General features: G+C 42.2%; 1 protein-coding gene across 2 annotated transcripts in view; it reads right to left on the reverse strand.

Moving 5' to 3' along the window:
• LOC132836590 (SPARC-related modular calcium-binding protein 1-like) overlaps positions 1-27,491 on the reverse strand; it is a 107,614-nt gene that overhangs the window by 52,489 nt on the left and 27,634 nt on the right. For both annotated transcript variants that reach the window (XM_060855970.1, XM_060855969.1), the window contains exon 2: positions 259-430. In XM_060855970.1, the coding sequence (XP_060711953.1) occupies positions 259-430 (172 nt within the window). The remainder of the gene's footprint in view (positions 1-258; positions 431-27,491) is intronic.

Below are 27,491 nucleotides of genomic sequence, written 5' to 3' on the forward strand. Positions count from 1 at the left end.
GGTGACGAAAAACTTGGCCAGAGTTAGGGAGGAAAGAGAAGTACAGAGGTGGAGAGGTTTGGGAAATGACAGAAAAACTGCGAATGATAGGGTGTTAGAATTTGGAGACAAGAATTTTAGGAAAGCAGAGTTCTCAGGAGCTTGTAGAAGTAGGTGAGGTTACAAATGTGGGGAAAGATGAGGCCAGTGAAGGGGGGCTAGAACTAGTTGATTATTGACTAATGGACGAATCAGCTGTTTTGATGTTTCCATCCTTACCACTGCACCGGCTCCGAGGCTTGGTTTCAAGGGTTGGGTCCCTGCATTTTGCTCGTTGAAAAGCACAGTGGGATTTGTAGAACTTCCTGTCACTCCCACAGACTGGCTTCTGTTGAGCTCGGGAGCAATCAATGTTGCACAAACCCCCTCGATCGCTCTCAGCTATCAGAAACTGGAACAAAAAACATTCTGGTTAATTTATGTACACTTGAAAAAGTCTGCAGATCCTTTAATATTTGCTTTATCATTAGTCCTCAGCCAACCACAAAATCTCCTGAGAGGGCCCACCTCTCCACCAAGAGTAGCAATCTAATCATATTGGTTGCATATCAAACCCTGGATTCGGAAGGTAGGAACAGCGTGAAGCCATTCAGCCTCTCTAGTCTGTTGTACCATTCAGTTAGATCATCATTGATATGTATTTTAACTGCCTATTGCCCTTTCCTCAAAAAAATATGTACCCATCTCAGTTTGGAAATTTTCAATAAGCTCCAGCCTCAATCATGTTTTGCAGGTGTGTGTTTCAGATTTCCACTCCCCTTTGCATGAAGAGATGTTTCCTGACATCACACAAACAATTATCTCTGAATTTAACGTTAGGTTCTCTTATTTTGAATTTCCCAACCAGAGGATATCTTTTCTATCTATCCTATCTAATCCTAATAATCTTAAATAAGTTAGGTTGCCTTCAATCTTTTATACTCAAATGCAGATTAACTGAGTTGTTACATTGCAGAAAGAGTCATTCTGCGCAACCTCTTCTTATAATTTAACCCTTTTAAGCCCTGATACGAATCAAGTGAACCTACACTGCACCCATTCCAAGACTAATATTGAGTTCTTGGTCTGTTAATACAGATAGGATTTCTTGCAGACTACAAATCAGGTCACAATCTTCACACCCAACTCCCATGTGGATATCTGATGCAGGAACTACAATTTCCAAAAGTTCTAGATGTTTAAGGGCGCTAATTGACTCCAACCTTAGACTACTCAGATACAATGGAAGAAACCATAACTCTCCAATAACCAGGTAAATGAAGGGTAAAATTGTCATGATCTAGAATGCACTGTTGCAAAAGGTGGAAAAAACAGATTCAAATAATAATTTTTAAATGCAGTTGGATAAATAGTTGAAAGGTTCACAGAGCTATGGGGAAAGAGCTGAAAATGTGTTGCTGGAAAAGCGCAGCAGGTCAGGCAGCATCCAAGGAGCAGGAGATTCAACGTTCCGGGCATAAGCCCTTCTTCAGGAAGCCCTTCTTCCTGAAGAAGGGCTTATGCCCGAAATATTGAATCTCCGGTTCCTTGGATGCTGCCTGACCTGCTGCGTTTTTCCAGCAACACATTTTCAGCTCTGATCTCCAGCATCTGCAGACCTCACTTTCTCCCCGCTGTGAGGAAAGAGCGTGGGTCAATTAAAATAATTGGATAAAGAACCAGTGAAGGTACAAAGGAACAAGTGGCCTTGTCCCATGCTGAATGCTTCTGTGAAAGCTTATATTAATCACTTGTGAAGTTCTCATGCTGGCTTATTCTGTGTAGTGCTGGTTCTCAGAGGTTTATGAGAATATATCCCATTTTGGGAAACTCCTTTAAATCTGGGAAGGTGACAGCACTAGCAAGAAGGTTCTGCAACTCAGCCAAGATTCTTTCTGTAGGCATGGAAGCAGGTTGTGTACCTGTTAGATGGTATCATAACATGTAATATTCCAGTATAAAGGTCCCAACCTTACCTTTATTGTTGTGCTTAACTGTGTATTTGCACTGTGTGGTCAGCAATGTTATAATCCCAGCTGACTGTAATACTGGATTAGTATGTTTTCAAAGTGAACCCTGGCTTGATGGACCATAAGTTTTATTTTTGCAATTTTGTTACCATGGTGGTCACAACTGAGCATAGTCACATGAGGTTGCCAATGTACTTTTAAACAAAAATATCATGTCTATTACACAAAAAAATCCTTATCACAAACAGCAAACAGATAGATTTAACCCCTTTACCCAGCTTCATACTATACAGCTGTATTGAGACTGTTAAAACAGCACATCTCAGGATTACTAATGAGGTGAGAAACAGGGAGCAAGTGCAGCTAAATACGTGGCAGGAGTGAGGGCTTCAGATATGCAGATCATTAGGGTACCTTTTGGGGAAGGTGGGACCTCTACATGAAGGACTGGTTGCACTTAAACTGGAGGGGCACCAATGTCCTGGGTGGGAGATTAGCTAGACCATTTGGGAGGGTTTAATCTAGTTTGGCAGGGGGTTGGGAACCAGAGCTACAGATCAGAGGAGAGGGTAGTTGTTGAATGGGCAGAAATAGAATGCAGAGAGTCTGTCAGGTAGGTTGATAAGGCAAAGGCATGGATTAAAGTGTGTCTATTTCAATGCAAGGAGTGTCAAGAATAAGAGTGATGAACTTAAAGCATAGGTCAGTACTTGGAACTACGATGTTATGGCCATAACGGAGACATGGATTTCAAAGGAGCAGGAATGGTTGCTGGATGTTCCAGGGTTTAGATTAGATCTTTTAAAAAGGTGGGGGGGGGGGGGGTTGCTATTAAACAGGCAGGGAAGTAGCATTGTTAATTAGAGGGTGTCTCAAAGCTGCAGAAAAGGAGGTTGTTAAGAAGGCTTTGTTTACTTAGTCAATATGGGTGGAAGTCAGTAATAGGAAAGGAGCAGTCACTTCATTGGGTTTTTTCTATAGAACCTCCCAGTAGCAGCAAAGAGATGGAAGAACAGATTGGACAGCAGATCTTGGAGAGGTGCAGCTGTAACAGATCGGTGTTATGGGTGACTTCAACTTCCCCAATATTGATTGGAACCTCCTTAATGCAGATGGTCTGGATGGAGCCAATTTTGTCAGGTGTGTCCAGGAAGGATTCCCGAATCAATATGACTGGGGCAAGGCCATATTGAATTTGGCACTAGGCAACGAGCCAGGTCTGGTGTCAGATCTCTCAATGGGAGAGCATTTCAGTGACAGTGACCACAACTGCCTCACCTTTACCATAGCCATGGAAAGGGATAGAAATAGACAGTATGGGAAGGTATTTAATTGAGGGAGGGGACATTATACTGCTATTAGGCAGGAGCTGTGGAGTATAAATTGGGATCAATTGTTCTATGAGAAATGCAAAACAGAAATGTGAGGCTGTTTATGAAGCAAGAGAGGTGATTTGATAGAGGTGTTAAATCTGCTGATAAGGGTCTTTCTAATATATCAAACTGGCAGTCACTAGACTTCCAACAGCATAATAAATAGATTATTTTCAAAGGTAACCTTTAAAAAATGAAGAATATTTTCTGCACTTGTATTCCCCTATAGAAATCCCATCCATAATAATATTTATTAAGTGTTACACATGAATGGAACAATTAACAGTAATTGCATTAGCTAAACAGAAAGAGTTTTGATGCAAAGTTTAGGGTGAGGGGGAAAGATTCAAAAAGATATAAGGGGCAACATTTTCACACAGAGGGTGGTGCATGTATGAAATAAGCTACCAGAGGAAGTGGTGGAGGCCGGTCACAACATTTAAAAGGCATCTGATGGGTATATGAATAGGAAGGGTTTGGAGGGATATGGGCCAAATGCTGGTAAATGGGACTAGATTAATTTAGGATATTTGGTCGGCATGGACGAGTTGGACCGAAGGGCCTGTTTCCATGCTGTATAGCTCTATGACTTTCAGTGGAATTACTGCTGCATTCCTTTGAAAAATCAAAGCCAGGCAAAAAGATCAATCACCTCAAAGGTCTAGCCCTATATAAGGAGGGACACTTAAATGTAGTTGAGGTCCACCACCCTCAGATGATCACTGCAAATTATCATTTTGGTGAAGAAACTCCTGCGGCATGATGGAATGTTCAATTGAGGAGGGAAGAAGGAACAAGAAAAATCAGAGAGCTAGGAAGAGGAAGGTGAGGAAGGCCTTCACTTTATTTCATGCACTGGGGGCATGGTAGCCAAGACATTATGTTACAGGACTATCCAACTCAGAAACCTGGAATAATGATCTGAAGGCATGAATTAAAATTCCAGTCAGGCAACTCAGGGATTCAAATTCAGTTAACTAAATAAAAACCTAGAATTAAAAAATATGTTAGTAAAAGTATCCATGAAACTATCAGGTTATCATAAAAATCCATCTGGTTCTCTGATGCCCTCCTTATGTCTTTGTAAACACTTTACCTCCTCCTCACACCTCATATTCCTACCTTTATTGGTGTCGTTGGCAAGTTTAATTATCATACATGGAGTCCCTTTGGTTAATTCATTGATATAAATGATAAATAGCATAAATATATAAACAGCACTAATTCTTGTGGCATTTTTTTTCTTCTCTTGTGGAAGTCACTGGCTGTCCAGCATTTATTGCCCATCCCTAGTTACCCTCTAGAAGGCGGTGGTGAGCTGCCATCTTGAGTCACTGCAGTCCACCTGTAGACCCACAATGTCCTTAGGGAGGGAATTCTGTATTTTGATCCAGCAATGAAGGAATGATGATATACAGAGGATCCGATTATCCGAATATCAGATTATCCAAAGGGGATCTCAAGGTTCTAATAGAAACATCACATCAAAGAGCTGTTTCAACCCTGATTGCATCTTTTTTTACAGGTACAATGATTAAAATCAAACTCGGCTCACTAAAATGCTGCTGAGAACAGTCTTGGACAGTCCAGGCACCATCTCCAAATGATTGACCCCCCCACCCTCTCTCTCCTCCTACACTTCCCTGGAGTTCTACATAGGGGTGCACCCTAAACGCCTCTTCCCCAGATAATCTCTCCAACATTGTCCTGTACAGGGCAGAGGTGGAACCTGTCAAAAAGTTGCAGTAAGAATGTGTGTGTGTGTGTGTGTGTGTGTGTGTGTGTGTGTGTGTGTGTGTGTGTGTGTGTGTGTCACGCTATTTCGAGACTTACCCCACAAAGCCAGCAGCAGTTTTAGTGTTGGTGTACAGTCCGGCTGCCCTGGGTGTTTGGATGGGCATTGGATGGTGGGTGGGAATAGATGGGGTTGCGGTGTTCGGGGAGCAGGGTTGGTGCTACAGGGTTGGGGGCGGGCACTGGTGCGGGGTTGGTGCGGGCAGGGGACAGACGGGGTGTGCAGAGTTGGACAGGGTTGGGGGGGTGGGGTTGGAGTGCATGGGGTTGGGGGTGGGTGGGGGGGGCGAGTGGGAGTGGATGGGTTTGGGGGCAGGCGGGGGCCGACGGGCGGAGTGTGGGCCGGGGTGGCAGGATAGGAGCAGACGGGGTGGAGGGTGGGAGAGGACGGGTTTGCGGGCGGCCGGGGGGGGGGCAGATGGGCAGAGTGTGGGCCGGGGTGGTGGGGTGGGAGCGGATGAGGGATAGAGTGGGAGTGGATGGGTTTGGGGGCAGGTGGGGGGGTGGGATGGGAGTGGACAGGTTTGGGGGCGGGCAGGGGCAGATGGGCAGAGTGTGGGTGGGGAGGCAGGGTGGGAGCGGACGGGGGTGGGGTCTCGCATACAGTGTGCTTTTGCCTAGTTTCCTGAATGGGGAGCAGACTTCACAGAAAACTCCGAGCCCAGGAGGAAATCAATTAACCGCATAATCAATTATCCGAATGAAATAGTGCCCGCCCATCTCGTTCGGATAATCGAGGTTCCTCTGTATTTCCAAATCAAGATGGTGAGTGGCTTGGAGGGGAACTTGTAGGCAGTGGTGTGCCCATGTGTCTGTTGCCCTTGTCCTTCTAGGTGGAAGTAGTCATGGATTTAGAAGGTGCTATCAAAGGAGCCTTGGTGAACCTCTGCAGTGCATCTTGTAGATGGCACATATTCTACTGTGCATCAGTTGTGGAGGAAGTGGATGCTTGTGGATGTGGTGCCAATCAAGTGGGCTGCTTTGTCCTGGATGGCGTCAAACTTCTTGAGTGTTTGGAGCTGCACCCATCCAGGCAAGTGGGGATTATTCCATTACACATCTGACTTCTGCCTTGTAGATAGTGGACAGGCTATGGGTAGTTATTCACCTCAGTATTTATAGCCTCTATCTAGAGAGTGGTGCTGGAAGAGCACAGCAGGTCAGGCAGCATCCGAGGAGCAGGAGACTTGATGTTTCGAGCAAAAGCCCTTCATCAGGACTCCAGATGAAGGGCTTTTGCCTGAAAAGCCAACGCTTCTGCTCCTCAGATGCTGCCTGACCTGCTTTTCCAGTATCACACTCTCAACTCTGGTCTCCAGCATCTGCAGTCCTCACTTTCACCTAGTAGATTTATGGCCTCTGAGCTGTTTTTGAAGCCACTGTATTAATATGGCAAGTCCAGTTGAGTTTCTGGTCAGTGGTAACCCTGAAGATGTTCATTGTGGGGTTATTTAGTGATGATAACATAATTGAATGTTAATGGTTAGATTGTCTCTTATTAGAGAAGGTCATTGCCTAGTATTGTATGACATGAATGTTACTTGCCAATGGTCAGCCCAACCTGGATATTGTCCAGATCTTGTTGCATTTGATTGTGCACTGCTTCAGAACCAAGGAGTCATGAATGGTGCTGAATATTGTGCAATCATCAGTGAACATCTGTATTTTTGACCTTATGATGGAGGGAAGATTATTGATGATGCAGCTGAAGATCGTTGGGCCTAGGACCCTACCCTGAGGAACTCCTGCAGAAGTGTCTTGCAGCTAAGATGACTGACCTCCAGCTACCATAAACCATCTAGGACTCCAACCAGTGGAGAGTTTGCCCCTTAATATTCATTAATCCCAATTTTTCTAGGGTTCTTTGTTGCCACACTTAATTGAATGCAGCTTTGATGTCAAGGACTGTCACTCTCACCTCACCTCACCTCTGGAATTCAACTTTTTTGTCCCTGATTGAAGCAAGGCTGTAATGAGATCAGGAGCTGAGTGGGCCTAGCGGAACTCAAATTGGGTGTCACTGAACAGATTATTGCTGAGGAGGTGCTGCTTGATTGTATTGTTTCTGACACCTTCCATCACTTTACTGATGATGAGAGTAAACTGATAGGGCGGTAATTGGCCGGACTGTATTTATCCTGTTTTTTGTATGGGGATATATTTGCGCAATTCGCCACATCATTGTTTCGATGCCAGTGTTGTAACTGTACTGGAACAGCTTGGCCAGTGGACAAGCAAATTCTGGAGCTCAAGTCTTCAGTATCATTGCAGGAATATTGTCAGGGCCCATAGTCTTTGCAGTATCCAGCGTCTCCAACAATTTCTTGGTATCACTTAGAATGAGTCAAATTCGCTGAAGACTGGGATCTGTGATTCTGGGGACCACCGAAGGAGGCTGAGTTGGACCATCCACTCAGCATTTCTGGCTGAAGATTGTGGTGGATGCTTCAGCCTTATCTCTGCACTAATATGTTGGGCTCTTCCATCATCGAGGATGGGGATATCTTTGGAGCCTTCTCCTCCTCCAGTGAGTTGTTTAATCGTCCACTACCATTCACAACTGGATGTGGCAGGACTGGAGAGGTCCAATCTGTTCATTGTGGGGATTGCTTAGCTGTGTCTATCACTTGCTGTATATGCTGTTTCACATGCAAGTAAGTCTGTTTGGTAGCTTCACTGGGTTGAAACCTCATTTGCCTGGTGCTGCTCCTGACATATCCTCCTGCTCTCTCTATTGATCCCCTAGCTTGATGGTAATGTTTGAGTGGGGGATATGCCATGCCACAAGGTGCAGATTATGTTGGAGTACAGTTCTGCTGCTGTTGGTGGCCCATAGCACTTTATGGCTGCCCTGTCTTAAGTTGCCAGCCTGTCCCATTTAGCACAGTGATAGTGCCACACACACAATGGAGGGTATTCTCAATGTGAAGGCGGGACATCATCTCCAAAAGGACTATGTAATGGTTACTCTTACTGATAGTGTCATGGACAGATGCATCTGCAGCCAGCAAATTGATAAGGATGAGGACAAGTATATTTTTCCATCACGTTGATTCCCTCACTACCTGCCGCAGGCCCAGTTTAGCAGGTATGACCTTTAGGACTCAGTAGTACTACTCCTGAGCCACTCTTGGTAATGGACATTGAAATTCCCCACCAAGAGTACATTTTTCGTCCTTGCCACCCTCAGTGCTTCCTCCAGGTGTTGTTCAACAAGGAGGAGTACTGATTCATCAGCGGAGGGAGGACAGTACACAGCAATCAGCCAGAGGTTCTCTTCCCCATGTTTAACCTGAAGCTATGAACTTAATGGGGTCTGGAGTCAATGTTGAGGACCCTCAGAGCAACTTCCTCCTGACTGTATACACTATGCCGCCACCTCTGCTGGGTTTGTCCAGCCAGTAGAGCAGGACATATCCAAGGATGGTGATGGTGTTGTCTAGGACATTGTCTGTAAACTTTGATTCCGTGAGTATGACTGTGTCACACTGTTGCTTAACTAGTCTGTGTAACAGTTCTCCAATTTTGGCACTAGCCCCCAGATATTAGTACGGAGGATTCACAGAGTCCCCTGAGCTGTTCCTGTCCTTGTCTTTTCCAGTGCCTAGGTAGATGCCAGGTGTTCTGTCGAGTTTCATTCCTTTCTTGAGACTTCAGAGTGATTGATACAACTGAGTGGCTTGCTTAGCTATTGCTGTGCTGTTTTCCAATCCTCTGGGACTCTTCTAGAAATGAAGGAATTTTGTAAGATTATAACTAATGCATCTCTGCAGCTACCACTTTCAAGATTCTAGGACGCAGGCTATCTTGTCCTGGGAATTTACCAAACCTTTCCCTGGCAGCTTTTCCCTCATGATGTTGTTTGTTTTGAGTTCCTCCCTTGTGTTCACCTCTTGACTTTCAAGTACCTTTAGGATGTTTTCTAAGTCTTAACTCTTCTGCCATAGCCTTGTTTATTTTCCATTATCAATTATATACAAAGGAAGCTATTTAAGTTTGCTCCTCTATTCAATAAAATCATGGGGTGATCTGTATGTGCTTTGAAATCCACATTTCAATGCACCCCAATAACCTTGATCCTCTTGCTTAACAAGAATCCATCTCCATCCGTCTTAAAAATATTCAATTACCCTGCTCCTATCATCTTCAGTGACAGAATTCTAAAGTCACATAACCCTCTGAGAAAAAGAAATTCTCATCTCCAATAAAAAGGACAACCTTTAAAATATTGCTTTCAAGTTCTGGATTCACCCACAAGAGAAAAAAAATCATTTTCAAATCCACCTTGTCAAAACCATTCAGGATCTTAATACCCTTCCAGCAAGACGCCCTTACTCTTCTACATTGTCGTAGAAGCAAGCCTACTATGTCCAACCTATCCTCATACCCATCCATTCTAGGTATCAAACTAGCAAACCTCAAACAAAGTGCCTCTAATACATTGACATCCTTAAATAAGGAGATTAAACTGTACACAGTTTTGAGATGAGGTCTTACTAATGTTCTATAACCGAAGAATAACACTTTTCAGTTTAATTCCTCTCATAATGAAGCATAGTATCCCATTAGCCTTCTTGATTACATGCTGTACTTGCTTATTAATTTTTTTGAGACTTATACATTAAACCACCTAGATCACTCGCACATGATTTCCACAGTGATTCTCCCTTTAAGTAATATCAATTTTTTCATTCTTTCTTCCAAAGTAAACAACTTTATATTTTCCCATATTGTGCTCCATCTGTCAAGCTTCTGTCCACTCAATCGATCTTTCTTGGCCTTTATGCAACCACCCTCTGTCTTTGTCACAATATATTTTGCTATTTATTGTTGTGTCATCTGCAAAATTTAGCTTCTGTCCCTCACACTCAGCTAAGATATTGATGTAAATTATCAGCAGCACAGACAGCGCAGAACTCCATTCATCAAATCCATCCAGTCATACAAAACAGCTGTTAAGCAGACGTCGTTTTCTGCAAATCAGTCAATTTTCTGTCCAGGCTAATATGACACCATGAGCTTTAATTTACCACAGTAACCTTTGGTATGACACCTTATAAAAAGATATGTGTACAGTACATCTGTAAGTAAATCTCCACAATACCAGTTACTCCTTCAAAGAACTGCACTAAATTAGTTAAACATGATTTTCCTTTCACAAAATTATGCTGACTCTTCAATTACTCTATGACTTTGAGTTTTTTTCCTAAGCGTGCAGCAATTACCTGTTTAATGATTGATTCTAATACCTCCCCCATGACAGACACCAAGATAACTGACTTATAGTTTCCAGATTTCTACCTCCATTCCTATGCTTGCTACTTTCCAGTCTGATGGAGCCTTTCCTGAATCTAGGAAATTTTGGAAAATTGACTCCAACATATTTACCACCTCACAAACCACCCCTTTTAAGAACTTAGGATGAAGTCCATCTGGACCCAGAGACTTATCAAATCACAGATCCATCAGTTTGGTTAATAGTCCCCTAGTGATTTGAATTTCACGAAGTTCTTCTCTCCATTCCACCTCCTGATGTACAGCTACTGCTGGAATTTTTTTTTCTATTATTCATAGTGAAGACAGAATGTTTGTTCAGTTCACCCACCATTTCCTTATTATCTACATTAATTCCCCATTTTTACTCTGCAGAAGACCAATACTAATTTTTCTTACTCTTTTCATTTTTAAATATATGTAGGAACTCTCGCTTTTCATTTTTACAGTTCTAGCTAGCTTCTTCTTATACTAACGTTCTTCCTCCTGTTAACCTTTCAATCATACTTTACCATTCTGTATACTTGAATCAATTATCTGACCTGCCACTCATTTGAGTGCAGTTATATGTTTTTTCCTTAAGTTTGATGGTTTCCCTAACTTATTCCGTTCACCAAGAATGGTGGACCCTCCATTTAGATTGTTTTTAACATTAGGAATATACTTATTCTGACTATTCTCAAATACTCCTTCTGAATAGATTCTATTCTGTCTGTTAGTATGCTAATTCACCAGCTAATTCAGTTTTCTTACCTTCATTTATTTCTTCCATTATTCACTCTCTTACAGCATAATTACTGTTGGGGGGAGTTGTATAAACTCCTCCCACAAATAAACACTTACCTTTCCTATTTCATATCGCTGCCAAAACTAATTCCGTATTTTGCTCTTTCACATTAGGGTCATCTCTCACTACTGTACTGTACTGATCTCATCTTTAATGAACAGAGCTACTCTTCCATTTGAAATGACAAATATCCTTCAATATTCCAGTCCCAGACTTGGTCAGCTTGCACACATTCATTGTAACGGCTATCAAGTCATACATATTTATTTCAATCTGGGCTAACAATTCATTTTTGTTAAAAATGCTGCTTAATTCAGATACAGGACTCTCGCATTTTACAATTACTTCATTCTCTGACTCTGCTAGTAGAATCTTAAGTTTATATTCTCTCCACCTTGCTGTCACACATGGGTTTCAATACTCAAATCACTAAACTGTTTTATTGCCTTGTCAGTTCCCTCTAACTTACCACGTTGGCTGAGGAATAGCAGATGGAGTCTAATTTAGATAAATGCAAGGCGTTGCATTTTGGTAAGGCAAACCAGGGCAGGATCCGTACACTTAATGGAAGGGCACTGAGGAGTATCACTGAACAAAGATGCCTAGTGGTGCAGGTGCACATTTCTTTGAAACTGGAGTTGCAGGTAGACAAATGGGCATTTGGAAAGCTTGCCTTCATTGGTCAGAACATTGAGTATAGGAGCTGGGACATCATGTTGCAGCTGTACTGTACATTGGTGAGGAAACTTTTAGAATACTGCGTACAATTCTGGTCACCCTTCTACAGGAAGCAAGTTGTTAAACTTGAGGGGGCAGAAAAGATTTATTAGCGTGTTGCCAGGACTAGAGGGTATGAGTGAAAGGGAGAGGCTGAATAGGCTGGGGCATTTTCCCTGGAGTGGAAGCTGAGGGGTGGCCTTATAGATGTTTATAAAACCATGAGGGGTATGGATAGGATAAATAGACAAGGTCTATTTCCAAGGGTGGGGGAAGTCCAAATTAGAGAGCATTGATTTAAGGTGAGAGGGAAAAGATTTAAAAAGGACTTGAAGGGTAACTTTTTCCACGCAGAGAGTGGTGTGTGTATGGAATGATTTGCCAGAGAAAGTGGTGGAGGCTGGTACAATTACAACATCTCCAAGACATCTGGATGGGTATATGAATAGGAAAGGTTTGGAGGGCTATGGGCTAAATGTTGGAAAATGAATTAAAAAGTTGGGACATCATGTTGAGGTTGTACAAGGCATTGGTGAGGGCTCTTCTGGAATACTGTGTACCGTTCTGGTCACCCTGTTAGAGGAATGGTATCTTAAATAGGAAAAAGTTCAGAAAAGATTTACCAGGATGTTGCCAGAAATGGAAGGTTTGAGTTGCAAAGGTAGGTTGGATAGATTGGGATTTTGAGTCAGAGGGTCATATAGATGTACAGCACGGAAACAGACTTTTCGGCCCAACTTATCCATGCTGACCAGATATCCCAACCCAATCTAGTCCCACCTCCAAATCCTTCCTATTCGTATACCCATCTAGATGTCTTTTAAATGTTGTAATTGTACTAGTCTTCACCACTTCCTCTGGCAGCCCATTCCACACGCACATCACCCTCTACATGAAAAAGTTGCTCCTTAGGTCCCTTTTATATCTTTCCCCTCTCATCCTAAACCTATGCCCTCTAGTTCTGGACTCCACCATCCCAGGGAAAAGACTTTGTCTATTTACCCTTTCCATGCCCCTCATGATTTTATAAACCTCTATAAGGTCACCCCTCAGCCTCCAACGCTCCAGGGGAAACAGCGCTAGCCTGTTCAGCCTCTCCCTATAGCTCAAATCCTCCAACCCTGGCAACACCCTTGTAAATCTTTTCTGACCCTTTCAATTTTCACAACATCCTTCCAATAGGAAGAAGACCAGAATAGCACGTAAGATTCATTTGTTCATTGGAGGAAGGAGATTGAGGGATAACCTTATGGAGGTTTATAAAATGACGTAGATAATGTGAAGAGCAATGGTCCTTTCCCTAGGGTGTGGGTTTCAAAGCTGTGAGGCATATTTTTAAGATGAGAGGAGAAATATTTAAGAAGGAAATGAGGGGCAATGGATTTACACCTGGAGTAGTTCGCACATGGAATGAACTGCTAGAGGAAGTGGTGGCTGCAAGTACAGTTCCAAAGGTTTAAAAGACATTGGGTAAGTATATGAAAAGAAAGGTTTGGAGGGTTATAGGCCAAATCCAAGCAAGTGGGACTCGTTTACTGTATAATTCTGACCTTATAGTGGCATAGCCAACAACCACCACATCCCATGAAGAAATAAAAATAAAAGTCTATGTTATCAATCTAACACCAACACTAAACAGAAACTCTTTCCAAGTCCTACCTATGTCCTTGGTCCTACGCAGACTACAGCAACAGAAACCTCTCCCTCTCACTCCGAGTTTCTGTCCAGGTCATGGCAAATATCTCAAATCCTGGCACTGGGCAGGCAACACAAACTTCTCAACTCATGCTGTCAGCTACTGAGCACTGTTTGTAAATGTCTTACCACCACAACATTACTATTTATTCCCTCCAAATAAATGACTTCCTGTAACATGGAGCCATAGTCAGTTCACTCATCCACCTTGCAGCCATGGTTTTCATTGATACAACCTACCAGAACCTTGAACCAGTTGGGCAATTGCAAGAGCTGAGATATCCGAATTCAATGTTCTTGGTCCCTTTATCTGTCTTATTTGCAATAACAGGAGAAAGTGAGGACTGCAGATGCTGGAGACCAGAGTTGAAAAATGTGGTGCTGGAAAACACAGCAGGCCAGGCAGCATCCAAGGAGCAGGAGAACTGACGTTTCGGGCATAAGCCCTTCTTCAGGAATGAGCTCACTCCTGAAGAAGGGCTTATGCCCGAAACATCGATTCTCCTGCTCCTCGGAATGCTGCCAGGCCTGCTGTGTTTCACTTGCAAAAACACCCTTCTATCCCTGACCACTGACTAAATAAGATGACTCTATGTTAAAAGGTGTGACTGTCTTCAGGAGTAAACTTTCCAGGTACCCCTTCCTAATGCATTGCAGTGTTCAGCCTCCAGCTCAACTCTGAGCTGAAGCTCCTCAAGATGTAGGCAGTTACTGCAAATGTGATTGCCTTGAATTGCACTAGAATCCTTGGCACTTACACACTCCAGCCACAATAATTCACCTCCCTGCCAACTTTTAATACATGTTAATTCAGTTAGTTTTTGTCTTAATTTATTTTAATTATTTTATTTATTTATTTAACAGTACTTCTCCAAAAAAGTTTTACAAGTGCTAGTAACCATTACTACTAATAAGAAAATGTTACAATTACTAATAACTTGCAGGAGTTTTTAAAGATAAATTAGACAAATACTTGTAAAACAATCAATTACCTGTTTCCCTGTGATGTCACACTTTGATTTTTCTCAAAATATACAGCTAGTCCCTTTTGGAGCAACAGATTAGACTGCACTGGACTGGATCCTGTATTATAAATACTGCTCTCCTGCTCTCTCTCACACTGTTTAATGGCCTCCAGGTTCACCTTTCTCCACATCTTTGTACAATCTGCTGTCCAGTTATCTTAGGTGCAGATACAGAGTAAAGCTTCATATGTGTCCTCCTTTATGCTCTCCAAGTTTAACTTTCTCAGCACTGTTTTAGGGGGTGGAACATCAGGAGGGTTTTAATGAATGTTTCAATAGCGTTGGCGAAGCATAGTACCCTATAGGAGAAAGTAACCCACTTGTTGGCAACCTATTCCGTGCTGTATGACTCTATAATTGTGATTATTCAAAATGAGGTGCATGAAAGCAGGCTTATCTGTGTCTGGACCAATGCATTTCAAGCACCCAAAGTAGAATGTTTTGAGATCTCTGCACTTTATATCTCTGGCAGAGAACAGCCAGAGAATTCCTAGAGGCATGGCATTGATCCCCAAACTCCATCAACAGACACATTGACCTGGACACCATATACAAACCACTACAGCTGAAACTGACACCCGGAAGCGGCAAGAACAAACCAATATAAATACCGGAAGAAACATCAAAGCAGCGCTTCACACGAGGCTCCAACAGCATTGATGATGTTCCCTAGCCAGGGAACGAAACGTTTGCAGCAAAAACTTCCAGCTCGGCGAGCTGAACCACAACAACGGATACCCGAGCTACAAATCTTCAATCAGATTTTAAATATTTCTTCTGCTATCTGTTGAATTACTTGCACTCTATTTTTGGTTTAACCTTTGCAGAGGACATTTATTAACATGTTTCCCTTTGGGTAACTACCACTGGTAACTAGGGTAAAGTATACTCAAGATTCACTAATACTTCATAACAATTTATTTCCCTTCCCCACCTCCCCCCCCCCCCCCCCCCCCCTCCCACCACAGAGAGTTTGGAAGCTGACTGTTAAAGTAGCCTATCAAATTTACCAAAACTAATATTCAAATCACATTAACCCAGAGCTCTCCATCCAGCTACTAAGTTTTTTCTTCAGATATACGCAAAACTATTTTTTGTACATTCCAAACTCTAAAGTTATAAAGAGTCAACAGCTTACATTTAGATAGTGCTTTTAATGTAAGAAAACAACCCATGGTGCTTTGCAATAGAATCATCAGAGAAAGTTTGGCACTGGTCTAAATAAGGTGTTTAAAAGCTTGTTCAAAAAGATAAAATTTCATAGTTCACGGCCTAGCTGAAAACATGGCTACGAGAGGGGGGCAAAGAAATGGAGTGTGCTCAAGAAGCCAAAAGTAGAAGAATGCAGACCTTTCGGAGAGTTATGAAACTGGTGGAGAGTTCAGAGACGGAAAGGATGAAGCCATGTAGTCATTTGAACAAAAAGAGGAGAATTTTAAATTTGAGTGGCTACAGGATTAGACAGAAGTCAGACTATGCTGCTAAACTTTGGTTAAGCTGTTGCCTGTGTTTAGTGGAAGTCAAGAGTATGTGGTGGTGGAAAAGCACAGCATGTAAGGAACAGGAGAATCAATGTTTCGGGCTGGAGCCCTTCATCAGGAATGGATGAAACATCGATTCTCCTGCTCCTCGGATGCTGCAGGACCTGCTGTGCTTTTCCAGCACCACACACCCTCGACTCTGATCGCCAACATCTGCAGTCCTCACTTTCTCCCTGTGGTTAGTGGAAGTTGACTGGCCAACCATATGTAGAATTGGTGTCACCAACTGGCTTAACAAAGGACGGGGAGGGTGACAACACCCTTCCCACTGGAGCCCAGTTGGGGTTAGATGCCCATTCAACATTTTCTGGGGCAATCAGAAGTTATCATATTTATTGAATTATCACAACTAGCAGTGATGGGATTTGTGCTCAGTCTCTGAGTTGCCAGTCTAATACTATAAACTAGACTGCTATGCCCTACTTCTATACATTTTTCAGCTTTCATTTTTGTTGTCATTTAATACTCAGTTGAAGAATCAAAATACTAGCAGATAAACTATGGGGTTACAGCACAGAAAAAGGTAGTGTTGATTACCTTCCACTTGAGCAGTATTTGAGGTGTATGACAAGAGAAGGATCTAGATAGAGTGTCAGATTGGAGAAGAGGAGGCCCAACTCCACACCCACTCGACCCATGTCATTCAGATATGATGTGGTGGCATGGCCCAGCATTGTCCCAGCACTCGTACTAGTCACACGTGGGTCTGATGTTTGGTAAGAGTTTTTTATTTCACTGTGAAAATGTCATTTATTCTGAAATCAAAAAAATTCTGAAATCCGAAAAACAACTGGCCCCAGGGATTTCAGATGAAGGATTGTGTACCTGTACCAACAGAACCTGCATGTTAACCTTAAGAGAATCCTGAGGTCGGCCTCCTAAGCCTTTTGTGCTTCAGATTTCCGAAACCGTTCTCCATTTAGAAAATAGTCTATAACTCTTCTTCTCACCAAAGCGCGTAGCCTCAGACTTTCTCACGCTGTTTTCTGTCTGCCACATAATTGCCTACTCTCCTGGCCTAGCCAAGTCCTTCCGCAGCTCCCAGCTTCCTTAAAACAACTTATCTGTCCACCAATCTTGGTGTCATCTGCAAACTGAGCAACAATACCCTCAGTTATTTCATCCAGATCATTAATGTACAACATCAATAATTGTGGTCCCAACACTGACCCCTGTGAAACTCCACTCGTCACCAACTGCCAACTTGAAAAAGACCTCTTTATCGCCCTAAGTTCTGCCTTCTGCCAGTCTGCCAACCTTCTATCCATGCCAGTATCTTGCCACTAACATACTGGGCTCTTATCGTGCAACCTCCTGTGCGGCACCTCGTCAAAAGCTGACAGGAAATCCCAATAGATCACGTCCACTGTCTCTCCTTTGTCTAACTTGTTCATTACCTCCTCAAAGAATTCTAAGAGATTTGTCAAGCACGACATACTCCTTGACAAAGCCAAGCTGACTCAGTTCTATTTTACAGTGCACGTCCGAACACTCCATCATCTTATCTTTAGCAATGGACTCTATAAAATCTTATGAACAACTAAGATCAGACTAACTGGCCTATAAATTCTCGTCTTCTTTCTCCCTTTTGTCTGATACAGGGATATGACATTAGTCATTTTCCAGTCCACTGGGTCTCTCCCTGACTCCAGTGATCCTGAAAGATCAACATAGAGTCATAGAGATGTACAGCACAGAAAAAGTCTTCTGATCAACTCTGGCCTGCATCTCCCTCATATTTTTGTAGTTACCTTTCCCTAGTTTAATACCATTACATCTGATTCTAGTTTCTCCCTCTCAGTGAATTCTAACATATTGTGGTGAAGGGATTCCTTCACCTTAAACATCCTAATCAAGTCTGCCTCATTGCACATCACCAAATTCAGAATTGCCTGTTCCCTAGTGGGCTCCACCACAAACTGCTCCAAAAAAAATCCCATAGTCATTTCACAAATTCCTTTTCTTAGAATCTGCTATCAATCTGATTTCCCAGTACATTAAAGTCGCCCATGATTATTGTAATACGGGTTGTTCTCCTATAACGCCATAGTTGCGTTCCAAGTAAATCCCTCACTTAAAATAAAATCACTTAAGAGGGGGCCTATGGGAAAAGTGGGGTCAGGCAGACCAGCAAAGCATATCACTCACTATCGCTCAAAAATCACCCAAACATCTAACACAAAGTATGAAGGTTGAAATCATATTTATTAATGAAACAAACGTAAATTTAATACAGTACATTTAAAAAATGTATGGAAGCTGCTCTCTGCACAGTACCTCTCACAGAAAGCTGCTCTGTTGCAACAGGCATCGGCACATGTACAGTGTTAAAGCACTGGCACAAAGACCAGCGCTGACATCGCACATACGTGGAACGGTGCAGAGACTTCAGCACGTGCACAGAACGACATGAAGACTGGCACCAACATTGCACATGCACAGAGTGGCATGGACATTGGCGCTTGTGCAGAACAAAGCACATGAACTGATCCTCACTGGAATCATGCTTTTGTGAGCAGAGGTAAGCATTCCGGAAAATACCATTCCCTCATTCTTCAACAATGTTATACCCAAATTCCGAAATGCACGTTTTCCCAGAGCTACCAGTAGTGCCTTTTTTACGTGTCTTTTCTATCTTCTGATTTATTTTCTGACTCACATCCTGACCACTGGTAGGGGACCTGTACTTAATTCCCATCACGGTCTTTCTCCCTTTGTGGTTCCTCAACTCTACCCACACAAAGCCTGCACCTTCCGACTCACGTCTTGCTCTTGATGTAATGCCATTTCTTACTAACAAGGCAACCCCGTCCCCTTTGCCAACCAGCCTATCCTGAGACAGAACACTTATCATTGGATATTAATTCCCAGTCCTGATCCCCTTGCAGCCACACCACTATAGTGCCCATAACACCATACCCACCCAGTTCAATCTGTGTTACAAGCTCATTCACCTTGTTTCAAATACTGCGTGTACTTAAGTACAATATTCTCAGTCTGGAATTGACTGCACTTCTTCTCATAGATAGATGCAGTTCGATTCATGATGCTTTTCATTCTCTGTTCGATTTCTCGTTCTGGAAATTTTAGTAATCTCTCTTGAGCCCTACCGCTTTTTAACTAGTTTAAAGTCCTTGTGACCACCATAGTTAGCCTTTTCGCTAGGATCCTGTTCACAGATTGATTCGGCTGGTGTCTGTCCCAACAGTACAGCTCCTTCCTGTCCCAGTACTGGTACCAGTGCCCAACGAAATGGAACCCCTGTTTCCCACACCACTCCTTTTGTCACAAGTTTATTTCCCTAATTTTATTATTTCTATGTCAATTTGTATGTGGCTCAGGTAGTAATCCAAAGCCAATTACAAATAACCAAAAAGATAAATTTCAAAAGATTTATTGAATGGGGAGAGGGGTGGTACAGGAGTTTTCTTCAATCCATCTTAAAACCATGGGCCTCTGCTATCCAATGCTCTCATGCATATACAGCCCAAAGCCCAATATATAGAGTCTTATATTACAACAGTGGCTACACTTTAAAAGTTGTTTTTAAAGCCTTTTGAAACAATCAGCGGGCATCAAAAGTACAATATAAATGCAAATCCTTTGTGTTCTTCAGCTTATCCATTCTGATACAATTTAATCTTTAGGCCACTGAGTTTGCCAACAGCAACGTTGATAATAATACCCAGTCTAAGAGAAGCTAACTTAGCACAGAATGTTCAAGGAAATTCCTGTCGAAACAGAAATATAATTTTAAAACACAGTGTACTAATACATTATTTGGAGAGTTGTCAATGTCAATTGATGAATGTAACTTTGGATTGAATCTTACAATATTTTGGCTAACTGTCAATTTTACCGAGTTTCATGCATGGTTTCTTTCTGCAAGACCAAGCATGTTTTCTCATGCGATTGTCCAAAACTCACTTCATTAACTAACTACTTATAGGAAGGTCAATGACTTTCTCCATTCCCCCAGGATTAATGCCACCATCTTCTCTCTGCTACTCACATTCATTCCCTCAGTTACAGGATACATCTCCCACCAAGGTTCATGCTCTGCCACTCTCACTTTCACTTATTCTCTCCTTCTCTCTCATTACAGGAAAATACAGCCTGGAATGGGCAGGATGACTGGTGGGTGCCCAACATTCAGCTCCTTGCCCCCTACAGGAGAGGGGTTTGGCCCTTCTCAGCAAAATACTGCAACAGGTCTGGTACAGAAACATCCATGGCCTGGCAACCAAATGAGATTCAATATTTATAGTACTGTAGCTCACACATTAACCCTATTGTCAATGTCATTTTTGCCTACCATAACTTTAGCATTGTTTTCAATTTTTTCTCTCGTGTCTTCAAAATGGCGTATCCACATTGGCTGTAATCAAGAGGAACATTCCACATGGCATCCCTTTCACCACCTCTGTAGAAGATAGCAAGGATGCCTCAGAAGAAACACTAGCAACCCTGCCTCCTGCACCCTTCACCAGCTCAAAAATTGAAACATTGGTTGAAATGTTATTTAGATTACAGTTGGGAGCACTTGCTACTGAACACTTCACTACCAAATCTCCACAGCCAGCCACAGGCTATTGGCACTCAGAGGCTGTCAGCGACCAGTCATCTGCTCAGCCCAGACAGAAATCTGTATCACCAAAACAGGGACTTCATACAAATACAAAAACAGTTATAAGAGCAGCAAACAGGATGATGAGGATTACTGGCAGCACAGTGCAACGACTGAGGGAATGCAGAAACATAATGGGGATCTTGCTGCCTTAGGCATGTGATCATGTGATTGCCACCTTGGTAAGCTGGTAGCTGCCATGGAGAGTCAGACCCTATAGTCTCAGAATCTGATGGACTTGCACACTACTTCCCTAGCTATTGATCCCTAGAAAATAAAGGAACCAACAGGAAGGCAATAGAGTACAAGAAGCCCTGACCTCATTCAAAGTGCCCATTCCTCAAGGGATGCAGGGTGATGCCAGTAGGCATCCAGCTGGAGGGGCAACTACAAAGAGGCGCAGAATTCTTCTCTCAGGACTCTCTAGAGATGGCTGGGCTTTCCATCTCAACCCTGCTTGTCACCCTCAGCCTTGTGAAAGTCCAAGTCTAGGATAGTTCACTTGCCTCTGGGAAGGTCAATGAGCTCCATTGTCTGGCTGCCTCCTTCCACTCCAGCTATGGACCCCAGAGATTTCACTGAGACGTAGTGGAAAGGACAAAAGATGAAGACCTTCTAAGAGTACATGGTAGCATAGGTGACATTTCATTGCAAATAAGTTCTCACATATGTAAATATATATGTTCAGTTTAGACAGTCATCTGTGTGAGTCTGTGTAGCTGCAACTATAATTTTGAAGATCCTGAATCCACCCATCCTTATTTCTAGTCAATTTTCAACAGACCAAGGTGTGAAGTCAGCACTGCTGTACCATACACATGCAATGAGTAAAACATAGGGGCCTGTGACTTTGGCAACTAGACCTGATCTTTCCTGTCGGATAGACAGGTAGTTGCTAGTGTACTTCAAAATATATTATCGAAATGTAGTAGTATTATGCAAGTGCATTGAAGATTTGTCACAATGGCATGGCGAGGCTGGTATGTGCCAGTGTCTGTGGATTTGGATGTGTGCAGCCATTACCCGGGAACATGCCCTGAGATGTTGGTCCATTTTTCCAATATGCTGGTCTAGGGGAGCAAGAGTCACCAATTATCTGCTCAGACTTCGATATTGAGAATTCTTTACATCTCCTTTCCTTGCAGCCAATGGTAGGATAGGAGGCTGCATATTAATGAGATGAGATGTGCAATTAATTAGGCTGACAACAGGCAATAGTACCCCTTAGTAGGAATTCCATTGCTGCCTAGTAAGAATTTCACCTCTACCTCCAGAACCGTTAGAAATGCCTCACTGGATTTCTTACATGATTCTTCCAGATTTCATGCCATAGCCAACGTTGTTCAGATCCTGGTAAGATTTTGCCCTATATGTTTTTTTCAAATACTGTACAGGTAAACGTCGATGATAGGTAAGTAAGCAGAGAGGCATCTGATGAACAAAACCTGCAACTACAGAATATCAGTTGTGTGTTCCTTTTAGCAAATTATATGATTAAAACTGACAGAATTTATGTCTGTGGAAAGGAGATGTATGAGTGCTGTGTAACATTTCTACCACAGTGACACATCAGATTTATCTCCTCGGTCTTGTACATCAGGCGTCAAAATCAACAATAGTCTTCAAGTGAAGCACAGCTTGAGGATGTGGGTAATTATTCGATCAGAGTGTACAAGTCTAATTCAGTCAAAACCTTAAAACACATAATAAGGATGTTAGAAATTGTAAGTTTCTAGGTTCATATTTATAATGGAAATTTGCCTGTAAATTTGTAATATATTAATAACATTCTCCTGCCACACTGTCGAAGGATGTACTCAAAGTGTGGTGTGTTTAAAAAGACATTTTTTAATAAAATGAGAACAGAGGAATTTATAATGAAAAGGATTGACATGGAGTACATAGAGACATAAGATTTACACTATGAAGACGGCAATTTTTATAAAATAAGGGACACCAGTGACTTAAAAACAGTGAAATATTCCTAAAGTAACAATAAGTGGGTCTCTAATAAGATGGACTCTACTTCTAGCTTACAACTCTGAACTGCTGGAGTCTTTTAATGGAATGGTAGTGTCTCTACCTCTCACCCAAAAGGTTCTGATCAAAGTCCCATCTACTCTGAAGATGTGGCACATCGACTTGGACCCAACATACTGACCACTGCAGCGGACAGCTGGAACTGACAACCGGAAGCGGCAGATTCAAACCACCACAAATGCCGGAGGAAAGATCACAGGAGGCTCCCAAGCACTGAGGATGTCACCTAGACAGGGTACGAAACGTCTGCAACACAAATTCCCAGCTCGGCGAACAGAACCACAACAACGAGCACCCGAGCTACAAATCTTCTCACAAACTTTGAATATGAAAAGTAGATTTAGTTCAGAGCTCTTCCTGAGTGGATCACAAAAAGTTCTGATTATATTATTTATCTGAAACATTTTTAGTACAAATTTCTTGGATCTTTGTTACAATGTCACTGCGTCTAAATGCTTGGCATAGTGATGACTGCCAGAGCAGATCAACAATAAGTGGGTCGCTAATAAGATGGACTCTACTTCTAGCTTACAACTCTGAACTGCTGGGGTCTTTTAATGGAATGGTAGTGTCTCTACCTCTCACCCAAAAGGTTCTGATCAAAGTCCCACCTACTCTGGAGATGTGTCAAAGTATGTTTTAACACACCAATTAAACTCTGAACTGCTTTCATTCTCCTCAACTGTTGGGGGTATGAGCTAGCTCATTGGCAGTCTCAATCCTTGAGAAAAATCATAATTCTGGCATTATGTCAGGTGCAAATAAATAATGAGCCAAAAAACCAAATCATCAACAGTTAATCATCTTTACACCATATTGAGTTTTGCTGCCATCCAAGCAATGCCAACAGGTAAACTAATCTATGATCAGATACTTTATTTAATGCCAATAGTCCAATTAAAGACTGCTCCATTGAGTATTAATCATGACTAATGGTTAACACATTTCAAAGGACTTTAATGACAGGTTCTTTAACACTGTCTGGGCCATGAATATAAAAGCCTATTTGTCTGCCTTTTGTTTGTGTAAAAAAAGTAATACTTGGAAATGAGCATACTGGTCATCCATTTTAAAGTATACAAGATATATCAATCTGGTATATTTCATTTGCCAGTTTTCCTAGTTACTCCTTTTGAGTTGCAAGCATATACCCAATTCCATTTGCAAGTTATTATTTCCACCACCCTTTCAGATATTAAAAATAGCTTAATGACAAAAAAAGTAGTCTTCTCTGTGGCTCTTTTGTTCTTACCTTATACCTGTGTCTTCTGGCTACTGATTCTCTTGCCCCTGGAATCAGGAGCCCCTCATAATTTTAAACATACCCATTGTAACATTCCCATAACCCTCTTTGCTCCAGGAAGAATAATTTCAACTTCTCTAGTGTCTGCACTATGTACAGGTTACTCAACATAATAGTCAACATGTCAAAAGGGAAGGCGATGGCTATGTGGTCTTATTGCTTAGACAATTAATCCAGAGATCCAGATAATATTCTGAGGACTGAGGTTCAGATTCCATTCGGGCAGATGGTTCAACTTGCATTCAATAAAAATCTGAAATTAAGAGTCTAATTATTGCCATGAAATAATTCTCAATTTTTGAGAAAAACCCATCTGGACACTAATGTACTTTAAGGAAGTAAAATGCTGCCCTTACCTAGCCTGGCTAGGTATAACGCCAGACCCACAACAATGTGGTTAGCAGTTTCACTGCCGCTGGGTGATGAGGGATGGGCAATAAATGTTGGCTAGCTACCAATGCCCAAACGCTGTGAATTAATTTTAAAAACATATACTCAACTAGATTTTCAATTTCTCTTCCTTTCAGATGTGTACATCAAATTAGAGACTATTAAGAGAGTAGGTTACTTGGTGTGAATCAACTGTTTAAACAAAATTAGTTTATGCAAGTCCAGAACTAGCTTATATGTCATGTAAGAGCATAATGGAATTCTAGAACAGAGTGCAACTCTTGAGGTGAATACTAATGTATTGAATTCCTACAAATACGAGCTAAACCTGTTTCTGAAAATGTGTTACTGGAAAAGCGCAGCAGGTCAGGCAGCATCCAAGGAACAGGAGATTCAACGTTTCGGGCATAAGCCCTTCTTCAGGGCTTATGCCTGAAACGTCGAATCTCCTGTTTCTGGATGCTGTCTGACCTGCTGCGCTTTTCCAGCAACACATTTTCAGCTCTGATCTGCAGTCCTCACTTTCTCCTAAACCTGTTTCTGCCTAGCGTGGAAACAGAAATAGAAATATTGTAATGATAATGAGGGTCAATATAATCTCCTGGATTACTTCGGTTGATTAAGAAGCTCAGAGAAGACTTTTCTAGATTTTTTTTTACCCAAGTTGGTCAGGGCTTTATTGAACTTGGTTTCTTCATTACCCCAAGAAATTAAATGGTTCCTGTTCGGGTGCAAGGGCATAGTTCATGAGGCACGGGACATGCCTGAATGAACCAGTAGATCTTTTCCTGCCTCTCTTTTTTTTTGTTTGTCAAAACTCTTACTAACAGTTTAAAATCTGATTGAAGATTTGTAGCTCGGGTATCCGTTGTTGTGGTTCTGCTCGCCGAGCTGGAAGTTTTTGCTGCAAACGTTTCGTTCCCTGGCTAGGGAACATCATCAGTGCTGTTGGAGCCTCGTGTGAAGCGCTGCTTTGATGTTTCTTCCAGTATTTGTATTGGTTTGTTCCACTAACAGTGGTTAAAGATGCACATTTCCAAAGTACTTCCATCTCTGATGGTCAGGCTTTTTATTAAATAGTCAAGTGCTGTTGGTGATGAAGGAATCAAGCATCTGCTGTCAGCTGTATTATGCCCATCTAAAAGTGACTGGCATTTTACAAAAAGAATCTTTTACCAAAAAACAACCCAAAACACTATCGGTGGTGTGGGAATACACATGCATAAGTCATACAATACTCAAGGTAATTTCAGAAGTCACAGGGTTTCTAGTTCAGAGTAAAAGTGCTATAAATAAACATTAACTTGTTTTGGTCTATGAAATAAGAGGAAAGAGAGAGAACAGGAGTGAGACCAAGGCAGAGAAACAGAGAAAAGAGAGACAGGAAGGCATAAAGAGTGAAGGAAGGGGCAAAATAATTCGGGAAACAGAAGGGGTACACCAGGAGCAAAGCTTAGAGCTACAATTCACTTCTGTACGCTGGGTTTCAGAGGAGAAAATTCCAGTCCAGCTTTCCACATATCCAACAGTCTCAATTTAAAGATGATCAGAAATATGGCAGGTGTGAACAGGACTGAACTATGATCTTTGTCCCACTGACTAGCTGAAGTCATGATTCATTGCCATCAGCTTTAAGAACATAGAGTCATAGAGGTTTACAGCATGGAAACAAGCCCTTCGGCCTAACGTGTACATGTCGTTCAGTTTTCACAATTAATCTAGTCCCATTTGCCTGCATTTAGTCCATGTCCCTCCATACCCATCCCATCCATTTAGTCCATGTCCCTCCATACCCATCCCATCCATTTAGTCCATGTCCCTCCATACCCATCCCATCCATTTAGTCCATGTCCCTCCATACCCATCCCATCCATGTACTTATCCAAAAGTTTTTTAAATGACAAAATTTTACTCACCTCCATTATGACACAGAAGGAGTGAAAAGGCTCTTTAGCCATCATCAATTGATATATTTTAGGAAGTCAGGAGAAAATTGGAAGAGAGAAAAGTGAGAAAGATATTGACAGGCACTTGTGCAAAGAGAAAAAAAGACTTAAATAAACATGTAATGAGGAGTAGTAATCCCAGGATGATTAATGGTGCCATGTGCTAGTGAGGCGAGGAACAGGGAGCGAGTGTAGCTAAAAACGTGGCTGCAGGGCTGGTGCAGGAGGGAGGGCTTCAGATACGTAGATCATTGGGGTCCCTGCTGGGGAAGGTGGGACCTGAAAATGAAGGAAGGATTGCACTTACACGGGAAGGGCACCAATATCCTGGGCAGAAGATTTGCTAAGGCACTTCGTGAGGGGGATGGGAACTAGAGCTACAGATCAGAGGAGAGGGTAGTTGTTGAATGGGCTGAAGTAGAATGCAGAGAGTCTGACAGGATGGATACACAATTGATAGGGCAAAGGGATAGGTTAAAGGGTGTCTGTTTCAATGCACTGAGTATCAGGGATAAGAGTGATGGACTTAAAGCATAGATCAGTACTTGGAACTATGACGTTGTGGCTATAATGGAGACATGGATTTCATAGGGGCAGGAGTGGTTGCTGGAGGTTCCAGGGTTTAGATCTTCTACAATAAAAGAGGTAGGGGGGTAAAAAAGGAGGGGGGGTTACCATTGTTAATTAGAGAGTGCATCACAGCTGCAGAAAAGGAGATTGTGAAGGAGGGTTTGTCTACTGAGTCAGTATGGGTGGAAGTCAGTAACAAGAAAGGAGCAGTCACTTTATTGGGTGTTTTTTATAGATCCCCCCCCCCCCCCAATAGCAGCAGAGAGATGGAAGAACAGATTGGACAGCAGATCTTGCAAAGGTGCAGAAATAGCAAAGTTGTTGATATGGGTGACTTCAACTTCCCCAATATTGATTGGAACCTCCTTAGTGCAGATGGTCTGGATGGAGCCAATTTTGTCAAGTCTGTCCAGGAAGGATT

The sequence above is a fragment of the Hemiscyllium ocellatum genome, chromosome 47 (genome assembly GCF_020745735.1).
Source record: "Hemiscyllium ocellatum isolate sHemOce1 chromosome 47, sHemOce1.pat.X.cur, whole genome shotgun sequence".
Classification (NCBI taxonomy): Eukaryota; Metazoa; Chordata; class Chondrichthyes; order Orectolobiformes; family Hemiscylliidae; genus Hemiscyllium; species Hemiscyllium ocellatum.